This window comes from Phalacrocorax aristotelis, chromosome 2, assembly GCF_949628215.1.
Source record: "Phalacrocorax aristotelis chromosome 2, bGulAri2.1, whole genome shotgun sequence".
NCBI lineage: Eukaryota > Metazoa > Chordata > Aves > Suliformes > Phalacrocoracidae > Phalacrocorax > Phalacrocorax aristotelis.
Window position 1 is genome coordinate 100,596,672 of NC_134277.1, and position 23,845 is coordinate 100,620,516.

At 41.6% G+C, this 23,845-nt stretch overlaps 1 protein-coding gene across 2 annotated transcripts; it reads right to left on the bottom strand.

The window, feature by feature from the left end:
• Positions 1-58: 58 nt before the first annotated feature.
• Positions 59-22,992, bottom strand: SLC39A6 (solute carrier family 39 member 6). Of its 2 annotated transcripts, none has more exons than XM_075084477.1 (10): positions 22,875-22,992; positions 20,639-21,388; positions 19,163-19,343; positions 18,719-18,888; positions 17,241-17,453; positions 15,560-15,629; positions 13,961-14,338; positions 5,556-5,636; positions 3,347-3,537; positions 59-2,542 (listed from the first exon to the last, which is right to left on the bottom strand). In XM_075084477.1, the coding sequence occupies exons 2-10, from the start codon at positions 21,356-21,358 to the stop codon at positions 2,390-2,392; spliced, it is 2,157 nt and encodes a 718-aa protein (XP_074940578.1). In that variant the 5' UTR covers positions 21,359-21,388; positions 22,875-22,992; the 3' UTR covers positions 59-2,389. The 2 variants fall into 2 exon arrangements, with proteins under 2 accessions (XP_074940578.1, XP_074940579.1); XM_075084478.1 differs by lacking the exon at positions 22,875-22,992 and adding an exon at positions 22,732-22,810.
• Positions 22,993-23,845: the final 853 nt, after the last annotated feature.

Consider the following 23,845-nt stretch of genomic DNA (forward strand, 5'->3'; position numbering starts at 1 on the left):
GTGAACGACTGACGTGACTGCCCATAACTACATCAGTGAGGAAAACACTCAAAAAACAGCATTTTGTTCAGTGGTTTATTTTCTCTAGCACACAGCAATACAATACTAGCTATAGCAACCATATGTACCCCAGAAAATAAGTATTTTAAATAAAACCACATTTCATTAAAACATCTTTTTGTTTCTTGCTTGTGGCAAACAGAATGGCCCAGTTTTTCCTCACAGAAATTTTAATTCTCCATTCAGGCACCATTCTAGTCCCGACCTTATTTTATAAAAACATAATCGAGCCCCGCTCCCACACCACGCCCGGCATCACTCTGACAGCCCGGGCACAAAGGAGTAGAGAAAGCCCGGCCGGCACCTGAAGCCCACGGGCCGGGCAGGTCAAAACAGCTTTGTTTTGAGTCTCTGCACTCAGTAATGACACATGACACCTTTTCTGTAGAAATACAGGCCAAAACCATTAGAAGAACGTGTTACTGGTTTGGTAACTTTGATTCCAGCATTGTTTGTCTATCATTTACCCACATCTAGCACAGGCACTAAACAAGGCAGCTGTAACAGCATATAAAATTAAGGTCTGCACTATAATTAAGGTACAGTTGGAGACACAAAACAGAGACACTTGCTGGAATAGCCAGGCACATTATCAACTGCTGCATAAAAATATACACATAAAAATAAAGGGCTGCTTAGAGGCTCTGCCCCATCAGTTTGCTGAGCCATGAGTATTTTCAACGCAAGTATGTAGCGACAGATGCAGGTTCTATTTTATAAGGCTGACAAAGAAAAGAAATCCAAACTTTTGTCATTGTGCTGGTACAAACCTACAGTAGGTGTCAGTCTATGGTCTCCTTAATTATTGGTTTGGAGAGCTGTCCATCATGGACACCTCTCCATCAAAGAGCACTGAATGAGACACTTGTGCCTAGCTTATCAAGACATTTCTGCCCACGTGGTCTAAAGACAATTTATTTTTCATGTTGTTACATTTGCAATATGTTTTGATATGCAGATATTTTACCGTCAGTTAATTACACCAAAAGCCAGCCAAGAACCCATTGGAAACAGTGGCTGAAAGTTGTAGATTTACCCCCATTGTTTAGTCATTGATCTTAAAATCTTGTGGGCAATACTAGGCTATGTGCCTGCTTTCTATATCATGTCCAGCACATGGACAAGAGAAGACCAGCTGAACCAGCAGCTCTTAAGGTTGTAGGCTAGCAGAAATCACTAGTAAAAAATTCAAAGTGAACTGAGCTCATCCAAGTCTGAAATCCCTCATGATTGAAGAGATGAGCATGCCCCATTTCTGTAAGGGCTGAGGGTGTGGGACAGAAGGCAAAAGACCCATGGGCTAAAGCACACTGAATTTATGGTGGTTTACCAGACCGCTGTTATACACTGTGCTCAAGCCCTGTCAAACCCCCTAGGACGCAGTGAGGTTGCATCTCAGTCACTACATTTCAGCAGAACAGAGCTGAAGATGAAGATCAGCAAGCAGGTTTTAAGGAGAGCTTAGCTACACAAAGTCAAGAAATTAACATAGCACAGGTAAGGACAGAATCGTAGAATCACAGAGTTATGAAGGTTGGAAGAGACCTCTAGGATCATCAAGTCCAACCGTCAACCCAACACCACGTCTCCTAAACCATGCCCTGAAACACCATATCTACACACCTTCTGAATACCTCGAGGGATGGTGCATCCACCACCTCTCTGGGCAGCACAAGAATTTGTTTGGAGGAGAAACCAACTGGAATAAGATGCAAATAATCCACAAGCTATTGAGAGAAGAACCACCGCAAAAAGGATGGAGTGGACTCGCCTGCCACTCCGTGTAAACTAGGTGGATGCAGAAGAGATGAGTTTCTACTGATGTAAACACGTGCTACCCATTACGTGCCTTTTTCTGGTTTTACAGTGCTCACTGTGCTTTGTATCCACTGATTTTGATGGTGCTAAAATAAAAACCACTGTCGTTTCATTTCTTTAAGCCAACAAAACCATTGAAGTAAAAAAAAAAAAATCACGTATAATTACATACAGTAAATAAATTTCCTAAAAAGACACAACCCCAAACCCTAACCCCCCAGACAATATTCCATTAATAGATTTGGCACTTTCACCATGCTTTACTAAGCACAACTTTCCACAGTACCATATGCAATGCTAAATCCTAAGTTTAAAAAAAAAAAAAAAAAAAAAAAATCAAAACTTAGTGTTCATTTCTATTGGGGGGAAGAGGGAGGGAGGGACACAACAAAGCACACCAATAAAAATACCTAGCCTATATCAAACATACCTCTCCATTGGGGTATTTAATAGAAAAAAAACAACCTACCACTTATAACTTAACACCAAGCTCTCTTCCTGGCAACCAGGATTACAGGTTTATGCTGAATACAATCTTATGTTCAAATATGGAGATAAGCAGCATTATCCCAAAACCCAACAGAATCCCAGCATTCTGTAACAGGAAGTATCCCCAGCGGCTACATCCATGATCACTGGCGTCGTTGTGGAGCATTTCAGGCACCTAAACAAACGAGAAAGTATTGAATGCCTTCAAAAAACAGTTACTCCAAACCCAGTTCCTCAGGCATGAGGCAGCGGAGTCTTACTCCTCTAGGCTTTCCTGTTGACTGCATTAGTACTACTCCTTGAATTAGGTGTGACGCAACATGAACAACATTATCAGAGTCTGCTTTCATATTTAGAGACAGAATCTGTAATGTTCTAATTTACTGTTTTCATTATAATTATGCTGATGTCTTAAGTCAGCCATTTACTCAGGATATGATTATTTACCAACTGATTTAATCAAGCCATACCAAGAATTTTATTCGTAAGGAGATAGTTAAGCTTTCACAAACATCCCTCAAATACTCCGTACTCCTGAACAAACATACTTCCGAGGTACAGTATAGATTTTAATACAATTCTGGCTTCATCCCAAGAAGCAGTAATGATTTCATGCAAAAGCCGAAGCACATCTGGTGGTGCTGATAGCGTGCAGCTTGCAGCCCTACTGGCTATCTGCTACACTAGCCACTATCAGAAGCAATTTTTATTTTTTTTTACTCTATTTCTGCTGTTAACTGCCTCTGTTTAATAACTAAGGGGGGGGGGAATCTCTGTTCCTACAGCAATATAACTAAAAGCAATCTTCTACCTGAACATGTAACTGAGCACTCATGCTGCATACTCATCAGCACCTTGGAGGCACATAAAAAGTTAATTGAGGGAGAAAAGATGGAAGAATTTATTTTGAGATAAAAATATAATTAGCATTAATCCTTGAACTATGTTGTGGAAAGCTCAGGTAGACCTAGCCACTTACCATATCCACAAGAGCCACATACATGAACAAGCCAGCAGTAAGTGCAAATATCCACATTGAAACATTGTCTGCATAATGACCGATAAGAATCCCAGTCGCCATTCCAAGATAGGCCAGCATAGCTGACAGAGCGTTATAAAGCACAGCTTGCTTGACAGTCATACCGGCTTTTAGAAGTACAGCAAAGTCTCCTACAACAGGGCAAAAACAAAACAAAGTTTTCATCTTCAGGTAACTATGGCAGAATTTGTGAGTTCTCTTTCTCACAAGACTACTAAGCTGTTTTTATGCTGTCGTCCACCTTATCTTTTTCTTCATAAAAATCAAGAAATCATGGAGGGACAGAAAATTAAAAAGCACACGTGAGATTCAACACAGCAGCAAACATTGTAGGTTTATAACCTTAAAGTCTTAGGATTTCTGGAAGAAGCAGCTTTTAGTGTGGTCTGCATTTAAGCCAACACTGTAAAACACTGCAGTACCTGATATGCATGAGCGTCCTAAAGAAGTTTCTAAAATAAAATATTCCCACTTAAGTGCCTAAAGCAATGGTGATGTTTCCACTTATTATCCTGTAACTGCTCTTTGTACTTTAAGTCTAGCTGCTTCATAAATTTGGAAATAATTTATTTATTAATTTCAGTAAATGATCCTTAATGTTTTATTTTTACTTGAAGAAATTATAGGCTACCAGCCAGAAAGATGTTTTCCGTAATTCAGGACAGAAGTTTTTTGTTTAGATAAATTAGATCTAAAATAGAGTAAAAATATAAGCATATTATTTGGATTCTATATAAAAACATAAGTTATCTCCAGTTAAAGTAAACAAAAGTAATCTTCAAAGCTGAGCCGAGCGATTTGTTAGAACAGCTTTTCCCACAAGATATTGCAACTAAAATGAACTGTCATGTTATAAACATCGTTTAGCATTAACAACAGAATGATGCAATTTTATCCCCAGCTAACTTCAGCTAGCCCCATTTGTTTCAGTGTTCCTACGCCACTTCATGTGCTCTGTTAAAGAAGGTATTTCTATCAAGTTTTCTGTGCTGATTAAAGCAGCATGATTTGAATTTTAAAAGATCTTTCTTGCTTCCAAAACCAACAGAACATTTGAATCTAAAATTATCAGATTTGTTACATGAATTTATTTTGTATATTCGTACTAACAACACTGAGTACATGTAATTAATACAAGTTCCAATATTCCTGTAGAATTATTATTAAGATAAACAAGACTCAATTCCTCCTGTGTCATAAAAGCAGGTACGTTTTTCTCCAGAGTAATGTATTTCTGTGTAACATTATTGTACAGACAGATAAATATATCAAACTGTATAATAAATAGTTCAATGTATACACATGCTGGTTTATAAGCTCCATTAAACGAAATTGAACGTTCTGCTTTCTAGGGAATTGAACCTTAAAAAAAACCACAAGCAAACTGTTCTTTCCTCAGTCTATATACCAGGTATGACTGTGGCCATGACAGCTAAGAAAGAAATACCAGCTGCACATTCAAAACGATTTGACAATTGGAAAGATCGGCTCTGTTCTGAGTGAAACTAAGCAGCTATATCCTGTTCTCATGAGCTGCCCTGCAAAAGGGCCAAATACTAAACTTATATTGTAAGACACGTGCATTCCCATAAGAAATTACGTTCATGAATTTAAATCACTTGAGCTTGAAAGACAAGCTATTTCTAGGAAAGATTTCTAAGCAGTTCCAGGTTTAATTTAGAGCTACAGCAGTTCTTTGCAAGACTTAATGAAAAAGCAGCAAATGTTACACGGAAAGGAGTTCGACTAATTGTGACCTTCCTTTTAACAGCACAAACACAAGAAAAAAATTAAACAGGGACGTGAGAAAAGCAAATTCTGACATGCATTCTCCTGCAATTCACAGTTTATGTTGCTAAGGAGAATAAAAACTACACCTAAACTATACAGAACAAGTTGTAAGTAACTGCAAGAGACACTGAGTTTTAAACAAAGTAGCGGAAATATTTAGATTTTTAAAAGGAAGATTAATTCAATTAAGAAATAAAAGTCTTTAAATAAGTTACAAGTATTCTTGAGTAGACAGTCTGACATAGATCAAGTTTTTTGATAAAGTTTTACTACGCCACAGAATAAAATCACTTCCAATTCTCCAGAGTGCATCTGTAAGTACCTATATCTGCAGCATATGGAAACACTGGGGTCTTACCTAGTTCATGAGGTAATTCATGGCAAAATACAGCCACAGAAGTGCTTAAACCACTAGAAAACCCTTCAGTAAAGGCTGCTCCTATGAAAAGACAGGGGAAAAAAAAATAAAAACATTACTGCGTATTCAGACCTCAAGTACAGAAGCATTGTTGCACATGCTTGTGTCAGATTAGGACATTAATTTCACTCAAATTTTTCTTATGCTTGTGGAAGCATTTAAACTTTAACTGAACGGTTGTTGTTTATGATTCTTAAAGTTTCGAAGTCAGAGTCAACACAGAATCCCTCCACTTAGTTAAAGCAAACCAAATTTCACTCTTATTTCTGAACTAAGGCCAACACCTTTCAACAACACAACCCTCCCCCAAAAAATGCAGTAAATAGAAATACTGTCAGGAAATACACTTCTTTTTTTTTAAAGATACAAAGGGAAGAAGGCAGCTCAGACGCCTCTGAGAGTCAGGCACTGGAAAAAGGGATGCCAATTCAGCAGTAAGAGAGGCTATATAGTCATGTGAAATCAGCAGTGAAAGACTGAATTCTAGACAGGTTGCATGTCAGTGAACTACCATGCTTTAAGCAGAAGGGAAGAAAAAAACAACCACAAAAACCTCTTAAACGCATCCAACAGTCCTCATCTTTCTTGTTTTCTCCACTCCTGCTGCTTGCTGTTTTTCTTATTTGACAGCAGCTCAGGAGGAAGCAGCACGCAGCAGGGCTGTAGAGCTCAACCACAGCTCACACACAGCACTGAAGCTCCCTGGCTGCACGGAGAACCTCACTGAGGGATGCTGCAGAACCATGTCCAGCTTCCTTTTCAGCTGTTATCAGGAGCATGCCAGCAAACAAGGTGCTGCCAATAAGCAGTCAAAGAGGCATGAGGCCATGTCACAGTAGTCGGCACACAAGGGACCCCAAAGTACTGCTCACAGGGGAAGAGCTACAATGGTGATGAGACCATGGGAAATAATACCCTCTCTCCACTAGGGTCACCACCCCCAGTACTCCAGCAGCCTCTACCCAGATGTAACTCCTGAGGGTGGACATTGCTATCCAGGTCTTCATCTGCAAAAAAGGACTGATGCTCCTCCCTGCAGTGGCAATAACAGCAGCTTTACCTCTGGGATGTGTGCTGTGGCACATAGTGCAGGAGATGCAAGAAGTAGCGAGGAGGCATCTTTGAATGAGGGATAATGAACAGGGGATTCAGAAGAAGTTCTACAGAGGCAAGAGCCCAAGCCCCTTCAGACTAAAGAGGAAGGTAGGACCAAAGTAGCACTGGAACAGGAAACGTGAATTCCCAAACAGGTAAAATTTGACAAGAGTGAAGCCTGGTGACAGGAAGAACCCTCAGTCCCCACTTGCACCTGCTAATCTGAAGAACATGGTCATGACCCTGGGAGCAGTGAGAGGATAAATGAGTTCTGCCTAGCCCAGAATATTCACTCAGCACATCAGATTAGGGCCAGCAATATAAAAAGAAAGGAAAGATTTTTAGTGACAGAAGATTCCCTCCCATGCAGGACAGAGTGCAGAGGCAGACCTGCCAGCCAGAGCTACAAGTCCACTACTTCCCCAGAGCCTTCCTTGATGATGCTGTGGAGACAACACCAAAGCTCATTTGGCCTGTCATGGGTAGATACAGACTGCCTAGAAAAGAAAGAAAATAAAAAAGCCTATGGGCCTCAACAGGATGCACCCATGAGTGCTGAGGGAGCTGGCAGATGTTCTTGCTGAGCCACTCTCCATCATCTTTGAAAGGCTGTGGAGGCCAGGAGAGATGCCCGAGGACTGGAGGACAGCAAATATCACTCCCATCTTCAAAAGGGCAAGAAGGAGGACCTGGGGAACTATAGGCCAGTTATATCCCTGGAAAGGTGATGGAGCAGTTCATCCTGGAGGTCATCTCCAGGCATGTAGAGAACAAGAAGGTTATAAAAAACAGTCAGAATGGATTTACCAAGGGAAGATCATGCTTGACCAACCTCATAGCCTTTTATTATGGCGTGACAGGCTGGACTGACGAAGAAAGAGCAGTGCATGTTGTCTATCTTGACTTCAGTAAAGCATTCGACACTGTCTCCCATAGCCTCCTCACAGGCAAGCTAAGGAAGTGTGGGTTGGATGAGTGGACAGTGACGTGGATTGAGAACTAGTTCAACAGAACTCAGAGGGTCATGATCAATGGAGCAGAGTCTGGATGGAGGCCTGTCGCTAGTGGTGTTCCCCAGGGGTCTGTGCTGGGTCCAGTCCTGTTCAACATATTCATTGATGACCTGGATGATGGGATAGAGTGTAACCTCAGCAAGTTTGCTGATGATACCAAGCTGGGAGGAGTGGCTGACACACCAGCAGGCTGTGCTGCCATCCAGCGAGACCTGGACAGGCTGGAGAGCTGGGCCCAGGGGAACCTCATGAAATTTAGCAAAAGCAAGTGCAAGGTCCTGCACCTGGGGAGGAACAACCCCATGCACCAGTACAGGCTGGGGGCTGAACTACTGGAAAGCAGCTCTGCTGAGAAGGACCTGGGAGTGCTGGTGGGCAGCAAGCTGACCCTGAGCCAGCACTGTGCCCTTGTGGCCAAGAAGACCAACGGTATCCTGGGGTGCATTAAAAGGAGTGTGGCCAGCAGGTCTAGGGAGGCTATCCTCCCCCTCTACTCTGCCCTAGTGAGGCCACATTTGGAGTACTGTGTCCAGTTTTGGGCCCCCCAGTTTAAGAAGGACAGGGAACTGCTCGAGCAAGTCCAGCGGAGAGCTACCAGGATGATCAGGGGATGGGACATCTCCCTTATGAGGAAAGGCTGAGACACCTGGGTTTGTTCAGCCTGGAGGAGAGAAGACTGCAGGGGGATTTCATCAATACCTATAAATATCTGAAGGGCAGGTGGCAGGAGGATGGGACTAGACTCTTCATTAGTGCCCAATGACAAGACAAGGGGCAATGGGCACAAGTTGGAGCACAGGAAGTTCCACCTGAACCTGAGAAAACACTTCTTTCCTGTGAGGGTGCCAGAGCAGTGGCACAGGCTGCCCAGGGAGGCTGTGGGGTCTCCTTCCCTGGAGACATTCAAAACCCACCTGGATGCATTCCTGTGCCCCCTGCTCTAGGTGTCCCTTTCTCAAGCAGGGGGGTCGGACAAGATGATCTCCAGAGGTCCCTTCCAACCCCTGCCATTCTGTGGTTCTGTGACTTGTGTTCTACATAAAGGAGTTCATTCACTGCACAAAGCTCCAGTACAAAACTGTGTATGAATGCAGTTTCCTGTGCCTATTTAGTCTCTTGGTCAAGATCAGAGTAACACTAGGAATACAGTTACAAAGCACTTAACCATGAAAAGCTGGTGGACAAGGCTACCTAGGAACAACCACACAGGCCACCACCATTCACATGAGAGTTTTCAGCTGTGAAGGTAACAGCATCGGGCACACAATCCAGAATGGAGCCCAGCTGGAGCTAAGACTACCAAGACACCAAGGCTAACAATAAAGAGTTCTACAGGAATGCTAGCTGAGAAAAAAAGTTCAGGAAAAATTTGGATCTCTTGATGGATGTGAAAGGAACCCAAGCAGTAGATGTCAAGAGAGGCTGAAGCACCAGCACTGCCTTAATCTCAGTCTTCATAGACAAAGCCAGATACCAGATCCCAGCACCATTACAAAAAGAAAGGGACAGCAAGCAGCAGAGAAGCAACAGTTTAAAGATACTTAGAAAAAAACTGGAAACACTCAGATGCATCCCAGGGTGGGACTCACCCAAGGGCACTGACAGAGTTGACTGATGTGACTGCAAGGCTGCAGTCTATCGTCTATGGAAAACCATAGCTATAGAAGGCCCCAGTGGAACTATGGGAAATGAATAACATTATTCCCATCTTTGAGAAAGGCAAAAAACAGGACTCAGGGGAACAGTCAGCCTCACCTCAGTTCCTGGAAAGATCATATTAAATATCCTCTTCAAATCCCCCTCTAAACGCTTGACCCAGTTTGAGAAAATAACCGACTATAGAGATGGCAACAGCAGTGAATATAAGAGAACTTGACTTCAGTAGGATTTCTGACACTATCTTCTACAGCAGTCTCATCTGGGAGCAGAGGAAATACACACTTGACAGATAATTACACATTGGCTGGACCTCTGGGCTAACAGGCTCAATGGCTGGCTATTAACAAGTAGAGTTCACCAGGACAAATATTACTACCCATTTTCTTCAATATCTTCACTAATGGCCTGGAGCAAACAGTCTGCACCATCAGCAAATTTGCTATGACACTAAATTGAGGGGCAGGAGGGAGAAAGTAAGGGCTGAGTTGACACATCAAGCACTGGAGCTTTCGATAAGAAAGACCATGGTAAGCTTGAAGACTAGGCCAACAGAAATCTTATGAAGCTCAAAAAGGAAAAGTGAGAAGTTCTGCATATGAGACAGAATAACCTCATGCCTTAGTACAAGGTAGGAACTGACTCGCTGGAGTAGCAGCCTTCCCATAAAGGATGTAAGGATTATCATGGAAAACAAGTTGAATATGAGCCAACAGTGTGCTCTCAGTGCAAGTACAGTGAATCACAACTGTAGTCTTAGGAGAAGCAAGACCAGAAGACTAAGTTCTTATCCCCCTCTGCTAAGCACTGGTGAGACTGTTCCTGGGATTCTCTGTCCACTTGGGGTGTCCCAGTTCAAGGTGGATATGAATACTGACCAACAGAGGCTGACAAGATGATCAGAGGTCTACAGCATAAGGCCTAAAAGCTTGAGGAAGCTAGGTATATTTAACCTCCCTCTCCATCACACTAAGGGGTGGTCTAACAGCAGCTTAAAATTACCTTTAGTGCAGTCTCAAATATGAAGGAGTCTAACTCTTCAAAGCAGTGACAGATGACACAACAGGGGAAGAGGCTGCAAATCGCAATTTGGGAGCTTTGGGCTGGAGATAAATAAAGCTTCCCCAATTAAGAGACACTAGAAGAGGTCAGCCACAGATATAGTGGAATCTCCTCATCTGTGGAGGTTTTCAAGGCTTGACTGTGCAAAGCCTTGACTGACCCAATCTAATCTAGTGTTCCCAAGAGCTGTTTCAAGCAGAGGGTTCGACTAGATGACCTCTAGAGGTCACCCATTTCTATGACTGTTTTTTGCGGTCCAATTCAGACTTGCACAGCATGTAAGACGAAAGCTATTTTGACTTGAGCCCTCAGCAGGAGTGTTTTCCACTGGACTATAAAACATTTAGTCACAGGAGTCTACAAAGTAATTTATAGGTAAGTGACAGGAGTTACTGCTACTTGACTAGCAAAAGAGGCTATTAGTGAATACTAGCAGTCTTTTCTAGGCAGCTGTTTTCCCTACCTCCAAACATTGGTTTAGAGTTTTAGAGTCAGATTTTGAGAGACAGACAGGATAGCTCCAGTTATCTCCTACTAATACAGAAGAATTCATCAGCATTCAATTGGGCTTCAGTTTCTGAGGAGACTAGGTAAGTAGAGGAGGGCAGAAGGTAATTACCTTCTCCCATGCCTGCAACCTCAGTAATCTACAAGTTCCTCTATATTACTGTCTCTATACATTTTCCCAGTCTTATCACTTATTAGAGGAAAACTAAAAATACAAGAATCCAGCTTAATGAGACATGGTAAATCTAATTTTGCCACCACAAAAGCAAGCCAAGTAAAACTTGGCTGCTTTGCAGAGTGCCTAGGTGGCTGATGTGGCTGCATACAGTACAGATACAAAGCAACCAAAGTACAAGCTTAAATAGCAGGAATATCCATTTTTATTTCTCACTGCTAAAAAGATGTCTTGAAACATTAACAAACTGAAGGCTACGTTAATACATCTGGTATTATCCCAACTTGCGAAGTTAACTTAATAGCGTCATGGTATCTTCAAATATACTTTTAAGACATCATTGCTTTCAAGAAAGAGCTAAAGAAAAAAATCTATACGCAAGCTTAGTGTAAAAATAGTGCTATGGATTCTAGTTATTTAGTTGAAGCTACACAGAAAAGTTCAAATCACAGAAGATCGTTTTGTACAAGTTAGATTCAACTGTTCCATGCTTTAATAGAAAAATAAGCACACTTAAAATCTTATTCCTACATAATAGGCACAACAGATTTGAGTAAAAAAGTAACTGATGGAAGTTATGCATATCAAATCCCATGAATTGAATGAACTTAAGTGAAGGGTTACTCTGGCTAAAGCTATCTTCAGAGAAGCATTCATATCTTCATTTAAATACAGATAAAATACTTTACAAGTAGTATTGGCATTTGCACAACATCAAATTGATGTTCTTCCATAATACTTTTGAGCACATCCAGAACTAAAGGAAACCCACGTTTCCATCAGCCTGAACAAGCTACGCAGCAGCACTTCTAAAAGCTATTGCATCACTTGTTCAATAAGCCTTTATTAACCTTCCTCGTACTTTTCCCTTCATATCTATAAAGTCATAGCTCCTTCCCAAATCTTCCTAATGCTAAGAGGTAATTGATTCTGCCTGTCATTTGTATGCAAATCCTCCTCCTTCTACCACATCTTCACTACTGATCTGCTCGGAAATTTATATTCTGTGCTTCAACTTTCATCAAAAGTGAGATTAAATCAGAAGTCTCTTTTCACATTATACTTTGAATTGACTGAATCTGAACAACTGCAAATACCGCTATGAGAAAATAGTTATTACTGGGTTTTCTCCTCATACAAGAATGAACTTGTTTCTGCAATAAAATTCACAGAAAGACTGATATCTCTGAACTGACCCCAGTACGCTACACAAGCTGGAAATTAATCCAATACTTGCAAAGATTAGTCTTAAATACTGAAGTCAAGATTACAAAAGACTAGCATAAGAACTGTATATTACCAATTTGACTTCACTTTCTATAACTTGCTTTAATCTTTTGAATTTAAAATACCTGTAGTCTAGCTCTCCTTCTAGAAAAAAACAAGGGAGTTCCCAAACCTGACCTCCCAGCCAGAAGTCCAAAACATAATATTCAACCTGTTATTTTTGTGATAAAGAAGTATTTTTACTGAAGCACTGTCAAAAAACACTCAACAACTACAACGTGTAAGGGAAAAATTGGAATGTGAACAAAAAGGAAACAAAAAGATAAATGTTCTGTTTATATGTAAAATAACTGTTTATACTGGTTTAAATTTAAAAAAAAAAGTACTATTATGTTCAACTTTAAGAATAAGATTTTGAGTAAAGTATGACTGGTGTTTCAGAAAATAATTTTTTAAAAATACTTTTCCAAGAAGAGAGACTGAGCCTGTTTGGAGATTGAGTACAGCACACAGAGCATCTGAACAACCTACTTATTCTACGCTCCTTTAATTGATATAGACACTCTTAATCCAAAAATCTGGATAAAGGCAACATACAGTGACTTTATAGGTATCTTCTCCATGAATCATATTTCTGACACATAATAGCTAACTGATGTCCTAGTAATTAATACACACATTCCTACGATACAAAAAGCAGCAAAGACCTTCTCTGGAAGGTTAGTACAAACACTAGGAAAACTCCAGTGCTACTCTTTATTGGACGGTTAAGATCTGAGAATCTGGACAGGATTGCTATGCAAAAGTGTAAAAGCACCTTAGAGAACACAGTCCTTGGAACCAAATTCATTTTACAGTGTAAGTAAGTTTGTAAGGTAAGTTTTACAGAATGCATTCATTTTTTGAATACATGCCTACCTCCCACAGCACAAGAATCACACGTACATGATGCTTAATCTGTTTGGGTAATCTTCAGGCTAAAGAAGATTGAAACCAGGGTCCCATCTCCCCTCTCACCAGTGCTCTGGGGAAACTTACACATGATGTGTAACCAGGGACCAGTATAGGCAAAGCCAGATGTACAAAGTGCAGAACTTTACCTTGCTGTGTTAACAGGTGAAGATGGAAGCAAAAAAGAAATAAAGAAGCCGACAATACTAGCAGCCTGACTGAACTGGAAAAACCACAGTTACTTTATATGTGACCATGAAGACAAGCTTGTCTTAAAATAAATTTTAAAAAAATTGCTGAGCACTTGCAGGCATTGAAATACAAAGTCGCCTCTAATTCCTATGTTTTATCAGCCTAACTTTAGTTTTGAAAAATGCTAGCTTTAACTTTGCCAAAAGTAGAAAATAAAGCAAAGTTTATAGATTTCCTAAAGAAAAACATAGCTGTAAGCACATAATTTCCGTTTCATTTGTCATTGACCTCCAGATCGTTAAACTGGAGGTTTTTCATACTCATTCAAAGCTACTATCAGAAAAAACTTTACCCTTTAAAGCTCCACCACTAATTAGTTATGTTCCTAATAAAGGAGATAAGTGACAGCAAGAAGACTTCACCATCCTCACGTATAACAAAGCTGCGGTGTCCAAGCCAACACTTACCGATTGCTAGGCCATCACTAAAATTGTGCAGTCCATCTCCCATAATCACCATCCATGCCAGAGTTGCTATCCCCGCATCCTTCAGTTCTTCACGTGAGTAGCGCTGACTGTGACTGTGGGGATGATGGTTCTGATGATGATGATGATGCAGAATATGATGGTAGTCATGGTGGTGATGACTAAGATGATCTGTCTGTCCTAGAGTATCATGTAAGTGAGAATGACATTTGTTTCTACAGCCCCTGGACACATATTCATTGTCAGCCTCCTCTTGATGAGAATGAGCTATCATCACTTCTTCTTCTTCTTGTACAGTTGGCTGCTGAGAAATGAAAGGCGATGGATCTTGAGAGTCTGTCCCTAGATAGACCTCAGGCCCTGTGACAAAAACCCAGAGTATATTATTATTATACGTTTTTAAAATCACCTAGGATGCAAAGATACAATCAACAAGTAAGTGACACAGTAAAGAAGAAACCAGTAAGTCTAGAAGTTGAGACTGATACCCCAGCTTCTTGTACCAGTTTTTTTACCAAGGGTTTCCAGAACTTTTTCTTTAAATCCCATTTCTGAGAAAATTCCCAATAGTTCAAAATAAGAAAAACTTCTAGTTTCTGTTCCCGACTACTGAAGCAGCCCCTACATTATGGCCACAAACGCCTCCTAAAAGATAAAAAGCCATGAAGGCTGTTAGTTCGATTGCTTCAAGAAAGGCAGTGTTTAGAAACCATAGGCCATTTATTCATCTTAAGGCTGAGGAATAAGAATGCAGAAGAGGATTACATTATAGATAATTTTAGAAACTCCTATATTTCATATAAATACAGAAGCTTAAGTTTGAACACCTCAAAAATAAACATTCAAAGTCATCACCACAGACCATGAAACATCCTCATATAAACATTACTGGCACACTGCAGCTAATTATTTAAACTAACTCCTACAAGCTGCTAAATTCTTCCTTTGCAATTAAATGAACAAATACGCTTTTTTCTGGTTTACCAACATCTCTTTCATTAGTTATAAAATTATTCTGAAAAACTGAATGCCTCTTATAGCTACAAGAGCTAACAAGTATCTAGCGAGGTGTGTTTTGGCTTAGAGCATGATCTTGGGGACACATCATCATTTGCAGTCCAAATACTTCAAATAACATCTAGGATTTCAGATTATCAACCTTTTAAACAAACTAACAAAATCCAGACTTAATATATACAGAAATCTAAACAATGGATCATGCATATAACATCTAACAGTCTAAAGAGAAGTGTAGAAGCCAGTAGGTACAACTGTATTTGCAACAGGTATAGCCCAAAGAGCTTCAAAGAACGAGTTCAACTTCTGCTGTTAAATCCAGAATTAAAAGGCTAAAGGTTTCAGAACTGTAAATTCACTACTTCCAACCTATCGATCCTTTTTAAAGGAAAGCGGCAAATAGAATTAGCCCTCTACACATCAATGCAGACAGGTTGTGTTTTCAAAAGCATTCAAGCAGGTAGTTACCCAACCTACAGTATGAAGATCTATGAGCTGCCATCAATCAGGTGCTTTTTAAACAGTGCTGCCACAAAATAACTGTGCGATATTACTGAGACTTACGATCATCTGTATCTATCTTTTCTTCATTCGCTGAAAACTTCTTACTTTCTCCATCATCTTCATTTTTTTTCTTATCCCAAAAGAAAATACTGTAGTTATGAATATTTTACTTATTTTTCAGGATATACATGAGCAACTTTATATTCACAACATTTATGCAGCCTGCACAGAAAGAGGACAACATGGATGCCATAGAAAGAGTGCAGCTGAGTTTCTAACGTTCCTCTTCTAAGTCCAATAAGGCAATGAAGGTTCCTTGGGCTCCGAAGGGGGCGGGGTGAGGGAAACATCAAAAAAACAAAACCCAAACAAACCCACATGCATAAATACCCCACATTTTTGCACAAGGAATGAGCAGAGGGGCTCATCTGAGAAGCAAAACACAGGAAATACTGAGTAAAAGTTACTCCACTAATTCTTTTGCATTGTAATATCCTGCATTGCAATGTTTTTTTTTTCTACTGTACTGTAAGAAAACCAAGTAAAATCCCTAATTATTGCTCACTAATGTCTGTATCACAACAACTTATAGTCAGTGACTCAATATCTAGAAGGGTGTAATTAGTCCAACAAGAAGCCTATTCCCAGTGGCTGAGAGGACGCAGAAAATACTTGCTTTGCTTAGAATTCTTCATGTCCTCTCTTAGCAAATAAATTTAACTAAAGATAGGGAAAGCGATCCTGTCGCTCGCAGTTAGTTTAGCTTCAGCATAAACCATACCAACACAAACTCCCATGACCAAAGCCAAAGAGCTTACATGGCACCTGCTCTGAGACTGCTGCCTTAATGACCAATTTCACAATAAAACTAAACAGAGGTTATCAGCCATTGTGGTAGCCTAGAAATTAGCTATTTTTAAGCTAAGTAATTAGTAGTTCAGTTTCTTCAAGCAAAGCTTAAGATATTGCCGGCTGTGACTGTATCTTTTTTTACTGAGTCAACTTTTACACCATTTTTTATTTCTGGCTACACTAGTCTTTAAAGAACTCAGTTACCAATGATTGGCAAGTTACCAACATTTATGACCTGCTAAAATTCAGGGGTTATCTATCTCCCACATAAAAAATAGCATAGTAATCTGAAAGCTGTATTGCTCTTCATTTTGCGGGGAGAGAAGGGAAAGAAACGAGCAGCTTGGCAGACTGCATTTCCAAATGGAACACCATCTAGTGAAGTCACTTTCTAAAGTGTAGTTGGATGCTTATTTATGTAAGCCCTTGCTGCCGTCCTTTCTCATTTTGTGTAAGTACCTCCCCCCAACAGGAGTACAGTAACTGTATGAGGCCATCTTATTTCATCAGGTATGAGAACTAAAATAACAACAGTTTAGATACTTATATAACCGCCTTGAGATGTCAGAAGGAGGTCAATAATGAAGAGTAACTTTTTAAATCACTTAAAACAAAGGGCGCGATTGGATGTTTGCTTATTAATTTGCTGTGGTGTCAAGCCTATACTATATGTGTGGTTAAAGAAATAGCTGAGAGCTCTTCCACACAAAGAAGCTATCATGTAGTTTAAGACTATGTGTGTCACTAATACAAATTAGATTGTCTATCTGGATTTAATAGTGATTGCTGACTTGATTAGTGTTACATACGATACTCAAAGGTTTTTTATAAGTGTATCCAGAAATGATCATGCAATACAGTATAGCTTCAAAAGTAATAGTTTTTCTACCTTTTTCTTCTTGTCTTTAAACTGCTTTATTAAAGTGATCAGATGCTCCACTAGAAACATGAAATACAAGCCTCCAAGAGCTGTAAGTCCCTTCCATGTAGAATCCAGGTAAGCACTCTCCTCTAAACTTTGAAAAACAAGATGTTTGAACATAGAGCCTTTGTTTTGTTCAAGCAGAGGTTTTTCGTGGTGATGGTGATGGTTTCCATGAGACTAAAGGGAGAACCAAATGGGGAAAGTCGTTACATTCAAAAGAACAGATAACATAGAAAAAGTATTTTTCATATTCTTTTCCTCAAGTCTGGAGTCCAGAACCGACAATTTTAATCAGGTAGGTGCTCTGAATACAAACTCAAACAATTAGGAAAATATCTGTTGATAGGAAGAAACACTGCAAGAACTGAGAGTAGGTCTCGTATTTGCCTTCTCACTGAAGCTACACGCGTACTGCTGAATACAAGATGTACAACTGCCCCCACAAAAACTCCTGACACCGTCAAGGAAACTGAATTTTAAGTAGCAGTCACAGCCAGCACACCAATTACTTTCCCATCTAAGAGAGCTCATCGACATCAGACACCTTTTTCTACAAGGATCTTAGCAGTAATTTCCTTCTTTAAAAGAACTCTGACATTCTTTCCCTCCTCACTGGCTCCTGTTATGTTCAGAGTCAAAAAACTTCTAGGACACCTCTGTCACACATGTTTAGATTTACATAACCTCCCATAGCAAATGCAAAATTAACTGAAAGGGAAAAGAACCACCCGATGAATTACAGGCAAGGCTGAGAAACCACCACAGGATCTGCTGCCCTTTTTATTCATCTTATCTGAAAGCTGCAACAAGTTATGTGGAGGGAGGGGAGGAGACAGGGAGAACATCTGTTTAAGAGCTTCAAAGTTAGAAATTTCATTATAGTCCGATTTCATTGTCCATATTACATAACAGCAACATGTAACACCAAAGTCTATCAAGTAATGTTTGCCCAGGACTTCAGAAATGCTTGATTCTAATAAAAAATTAGAGTGGATAATCAACATAAATGGCTGATAACAGAAAATAGCGGATTATCTATTCCACACTTAAAGTATACAGTGAGTGATTTCCACTCTCTCTGAAGTTCGTTAAACTGGAAAAAGAAAACACAGAGGCAGCACTGCAATAAGTGACTAAAAACATTTATGCAAAATTCTTGCATGCAAGGAACAATGAGTGATTTGGCAGCATATATGACTAAGAACAGGAAATAGATTGAGGGATAATGGTGTGAAGTTCTTACACTGTAAGGACTATGAAATGAATAATACAAACAGTTCCAAAAGGGAAACCTCTCCATCAAATAATCTACTTTACAAGGTTGAGAAATGACTCACCAAGTAGGTATTAATTAATAGGGATTAAAATTGTCACTTCAGAGTACACACAGGTATCAAATTCTCTGCTTTGAGCTAATGAATGGAACAGTAATTAATACTTACATGTGGAAGGAGATGTAAGAAGGCATCTCCACTCAAAGTCCCCACAGCCAACGCCACGAGAAAACTTAGAAGAAATTTGAAAAACACTCGATTCATCAGCGGTACCAATATAACACCCAATAAGGAAAGAAAACTGATGACGGAGATAGATATAAAGCCACCAATCCAAGCTGTTTAAAAAAAAGGCAAAAAGTAACAACAATAAATAACAGCTGTATGAGATTTTGTTTTCTTAACATTGCAGTTATCAAAACCCCCTGATAATTCAATTAATCAGATGTTAACAAATGGTACACCACAAAGATTTCTCTCTAGACATGGTCAAGTGCCAAAAGAAAATTAAAAACTTCTTTCAACTTTGAAATAAGTTTCTCAAATTTGTAACGCACATAAATGGGTTTCCAGTAAGCTTTTATTCCATGAAAAAAAAAACAAACCACCTACCTATTTGCAGAGAGTAACTTTTTGGAGGAGTTTCCGCTTTTTCACTAGTTGCATGGACTATGCAGTATTTGCCATCAATCTGATTAATAAGAGCTGGACAAAGGTAACTAAATTCTGTAGCAGTCAACAATACCTGAGGGCCTATTCCATGGGACTGCATCAGTTTTGACGCACTGGAGCACTGGAAAGACACACGTTTTAAAGATTAACCAGAACCAAAATACCATGGTATCTCTCAAGAGGACTGCGCATCCCATTTTAATTGAAATGCAGTGGCACCACATGAACACAGCTGTATCAACAGTAATTAAAAAACTAGTAACAAACCAATTTAGTAAGAACGGTACCTCCACCCCCCTTCTGGCCCAGAAAGCTAGTTTGGGAGTCCTGGTAGATGGTCACTCATTCTCAGTACAAGGGGGTCAGACACTTTGCTGTGCAAATATAAAACAGACTTTTCACTCCATTTTAGAGGCCATATAAGGAAGTATAACAAGGTTAAATACCCTTTTATGGAAGTGACTACTATGGAAAGTCGTGTACAGAACAAGTTCTGCATATGCCTCCTCTAGTAGAGTTCCCCACTGTACAACCTCAGTCCTACGACTGAGTCAGTACAACCCTACAGTCTCGCTGGATTTAAGTAACAGTAGTACTTCTACTCTGACTGCAGAACACAGTAACACCTTGTGAATTCAGCACCTACGATCATATGCTACGCAACACCCACTCTGAATTACCTGGCATGGCTGCATACGTTAAGATCCAAAAACACTTGCTTTTCAAAGTGTTTAATGGAGAAGGATCTGATTGTGTAAGAACACTGCCTACAACACAACTATAGACATTATCAGCACTAATTTTTACGATTTTAAAGTAACAGATAACATTTTGCAGCAATCTTTTTCACAGCTGGTCTCTACATACAGTCTTAAAGATGGGGAGGGAGGGGGTTGAAGGAGGAAGGTGCCAGTTACTTCACTGCAGTTCTACACTATCTGCCATAGGATTACCTAGCACTGTGAGGCTGCTTTCATAAGACTGAAGTACTTTAGATTTTTTTACTTTCAACACATTATTAGGAAAACAAGACAGATTCTGCCTTTAACGCAGAACAGCAAGTTTTAAATGTGAAGTGTTTTTCACTTTTAGTAATATTTTAAAATAATATATAAATGATAAATATCTAAAACCTAGTGTACGTTTATACTTAATATAAGTACCTATTTCTTTTCAGGAAAAAAGAAAAAATTAAAAATAACTAGATTGCATATGTATTTTCCTCTGAGCTTGTGTACATAACACAACATCAAAACATTAAGTGTTAAGGAAAGGTGTTTGTGGGTGTTTTGCTATGAGTACTGTTCCACCACAAAGCTGTTAAAACCCAGTTAAATGAAAAGCACCTGACAAATAAGCCATAACAACATTCCCAGTGGAGCTGGATCCCCAAGAATACAACAGAACCAGTCTCACCTCTTGGGTGTTTTGGTTTTTCAGTTTAGAATACAGGTAACTTCCTCTTTCCAAGTCCTTCAGAGAAGTATGAGATTCATTTGTTTTGCTGTTAGCAAGCCAGCTTGCATTGCTGCCACCTGTGGCGTTAACAGCATTAGAACTGGTCAGACCTAAACGAACAACCGGCTTGCCTTCTCCAGGTTGCACGTTCTGTAATTCAGAGCGGCCATCTGTGGGAGCAGCGATGATAGATGCCGTTATTTCGTTAACGGTGTTCTTGCTGTGTAGAAAGTTCTGCTGATGTTCTACAATCTCTACTTTATGAGGGTCCTTTGAGTGGCCGCTCCTGTGGTCTTTGTTAGCGTCAGATTCATGGTTTGGGCAAACAGTCTTCTCTGAGTTTTTATTAAATGAAACATGATTATGATGAAGGTGATGATCGTGGTCATGATCATGGTCTATTTTAATCCTCTTCATTTTATCTATACCTATGTTCTGGAGCAGTTTTCTAAACCCTTCAATTGACAAAGAATTGTTTTCTCCATAACGATGAAAAAGTTCTTGAAGGTGAAACTTCTGTATCAATCCTGCCAAATCAATATTAACGCCAGCTGCCTTTTCTGGAAAATTTCTCTCCGATGTATGCACAACAGTAGCCGTCTCTACTCCATGATGGTAACTTTCACACAGTAGTATGGAAAACGATACAAGGAAGGTGACCGATACTGTACTCTCCATTGCAGTTTCTTTTTAGCAGTGAAAGAAAATCTAGAGAAAGAAAAAATTTTAACCATTCGCATAAAACCAATCATATCTTCCTCTGTCATAGATGCTCATAATTTGCTTAAACAAAAGAAACCCACAACAAAACAAAACAAGCCCTGCTGAAAGTATCAATGCAGTAAGGGAAGAAAAGCCATTTAAATTTCTCATACATTCAGCATTTTTCCCAGATGCATGGCCTCTGGCAACAGGAGATGAAGCTGCATACCATGATGTGGTCACTGGCCATAAGCACCCCCCAGGTGTAAGCTTACCATTGTTTACCTTGGCCCGAGTCAGTTTTCCAACAGAAGGTAAACAATGACAGCATCTTCAAGGGTGTACCAACCGAGTTCTAGGTTAGGCTTTTCTTGTGCTTGAAAGAAGCCTTATAACTTCACTCTTAGCAAAGAATAAGTAGTATAAATTATATGTTTCTGCTTAAAATCAAAAATTCCAACTTTCCATCAGTGCATTTCCCACAGCTCCTGGCAAGCCCACAGGGCAAGTTTTCAGCACTCCACAAGAAGTATTTCTTACGTTGTCATGTTCTATCTGTGTTTTAACGCTGCCATCCTACAGCTCTTTTCCCTAAGTAGGCAGATCACTACTGCAGAACAAACGTTCACAGTGTTTTATTCCACACATCACAGAATGGCAGGGGTTGGAAGGGACCTCTGGAGATCATCTCATCCAACCCCGCTGCTTGAAAAGGGACACCCAGAGCAGGGGGCACAGGAACGCATCCAGGTGGGTTTTGAATATCTCCAGGGAAGGAGACCCCACAGCCTCCCCGGGCAGCCTGTGCCCCTGCTGTGGCACCCTCACAGGAAAGAAGTTTATCCTCACGTTCAGGTGGAACTTCCTGTGTTCCAACCTGCGCCCATCGCCCCTTTTCCTGTCATTGGGCACCACTGAAATGAGTCTGGCCCCATCCTCTTGACACCCACCCTTCAGATATTTATAAGCACTGAGAAGATGAATACCCCACCGATGCCACAAAGTAAGTGACGTAACGGCTGCGTCAGAGGGCGGCCCCGGCCCTTTCCCAGAGCGGCGCGGAGAACTCCAGGGTTTTCAATAGGATTACAATCAGCCTTAAACCCCCCGCAGCACCGCCGGGACCAGCCGCAGCGCCTGTGCTCGCCGTCCCCGTCACCAAAAGCACCGGCGGGAGGCGGCGTCCCCACCGACCCGCGCTCCCGGGCCCTGCAGCACAGGGCAGCCCCCGGCCCGGCCGCCACCCCCGGCTGCCAGCGCCCACCGGGGGCGGGGACAAGCGCAGCCCCGCAGCGATGCAGCGCCCGGCCCGGCCCGGCCCGGCCCCGCCCCGCCCCGCCCCTCCTCACCCGCCGGCGGTTCCAGCGGCCCGGCCCGACCCGCCGCCGGCTCCTGCCCGACCGTGAGGCGCACACGCGCACGCGGCCCACCCGCCGCCGCGAGGGGAGGAGGAAGAGGAGGAGGAGGGGGAGGGGGAGGATGGGGAGGTTACCTCGCTCGCCGCCGGGACGGGAGAGGAGGGGAGGGGACGGACCCCGCCGCCGCCGCCGCCGCCGCCGCCGCCGGACCCTTCCCCACCGCTACCCACGCGCGCGCGCCAGCCCCTCCCCGCCCTCGTGCTTTCCTCTTCCGGGTACGGCCGCCGTCACGCATCTTTCCGGCGGCAAACGGGGCGGCTGTCGCGTGGGGGCAGCGGTCACGTGGGGGCGGCGGGGCGCGTGGCGGCGGCCGGCAGGCGGGCTGGCTTCGAAGCCGGCTGGAGCCGCCGCCGGCGCCTGTGAAGGCGGCGGGAAGGAAGGGATGGAGGGAGGGAGGAAGGAAGGAAGGCAGGCAGGAAAAGAGGAGGGCAGGCAGGCAGACTGGCCCGCCCGCCCCACCACCCCCCACCTACCCTCAAGAGAGTTAAAATTGATTGTAGGCGAGAGCCAGAGCAATACTCACCAAAAACGCAAGCTTGCAGCCGTGGCGTAGGTGAAGGTGCTGGGTGTGGTACCGTCCCTTAGAGTCTTGGAAAGGTTTCGTACAAGGACTCCCGGTCTTGAAAAGAGTACATGTGCGAGCAAGCAAAGACTGGAAGTGAACTGGCTGGTTGTGAATAAGGGGTGCGGGTAAACAGCAAGCGATGGCATTTTTTTGTTGGCACGCACCAGGGCACTGCAGTGAGCGCTGTTTGGTTGAACCTGTCATTATAATTAATGATCTGGTAGAAGAAAACTGCACTCTGTGCACAAGTGGGCAAAGAGTCAGTAAGAGAGGGCTGAGGTCATCTCAGAGAAAGGCTTGAAACTTTCTATAGACATGTTGGTTTCTTCTGAGTAGGCATACTGTATTTTTCAAATGTTGCTTTGCTGTACGACTTTTTCTTCACTGGCCATGACCCGATGACTGCTGCGTGTCTCTTGCACTTCCTCATTTCTTCTTCCACCATTTCCAGAGTTTTACTTTCTACCATCACATTGATTA

What these genes read in the sequence shown, in the direction of transcription:
- SLC39A6 (XM_075084477.1), bottom strand. Translation starts at nt 21,358, where the DNA reads ATGGAGAGTACAGTATCGGTCACCTTCCTTGTATCGTTTTCCATACTA. An exon ending in AAAGATAGATACAGATGATC is followed by an intron (nt 14,339 to 15,559) that starts GTAAGTCTCAGT and finishes TTTTTGTCACAG; the next exon opens with GGCCTGAGGTCTATCTAGGG. An exon ending in TAGTGATGGCCTAGCAATCG is followed by an intron (nt 5,637 to 13,960) that starts GTAAGTGTTGGC and finishes GTCTTTTCATAG; the next exon opens with GAGCAGCCTTTACTGAAGGG.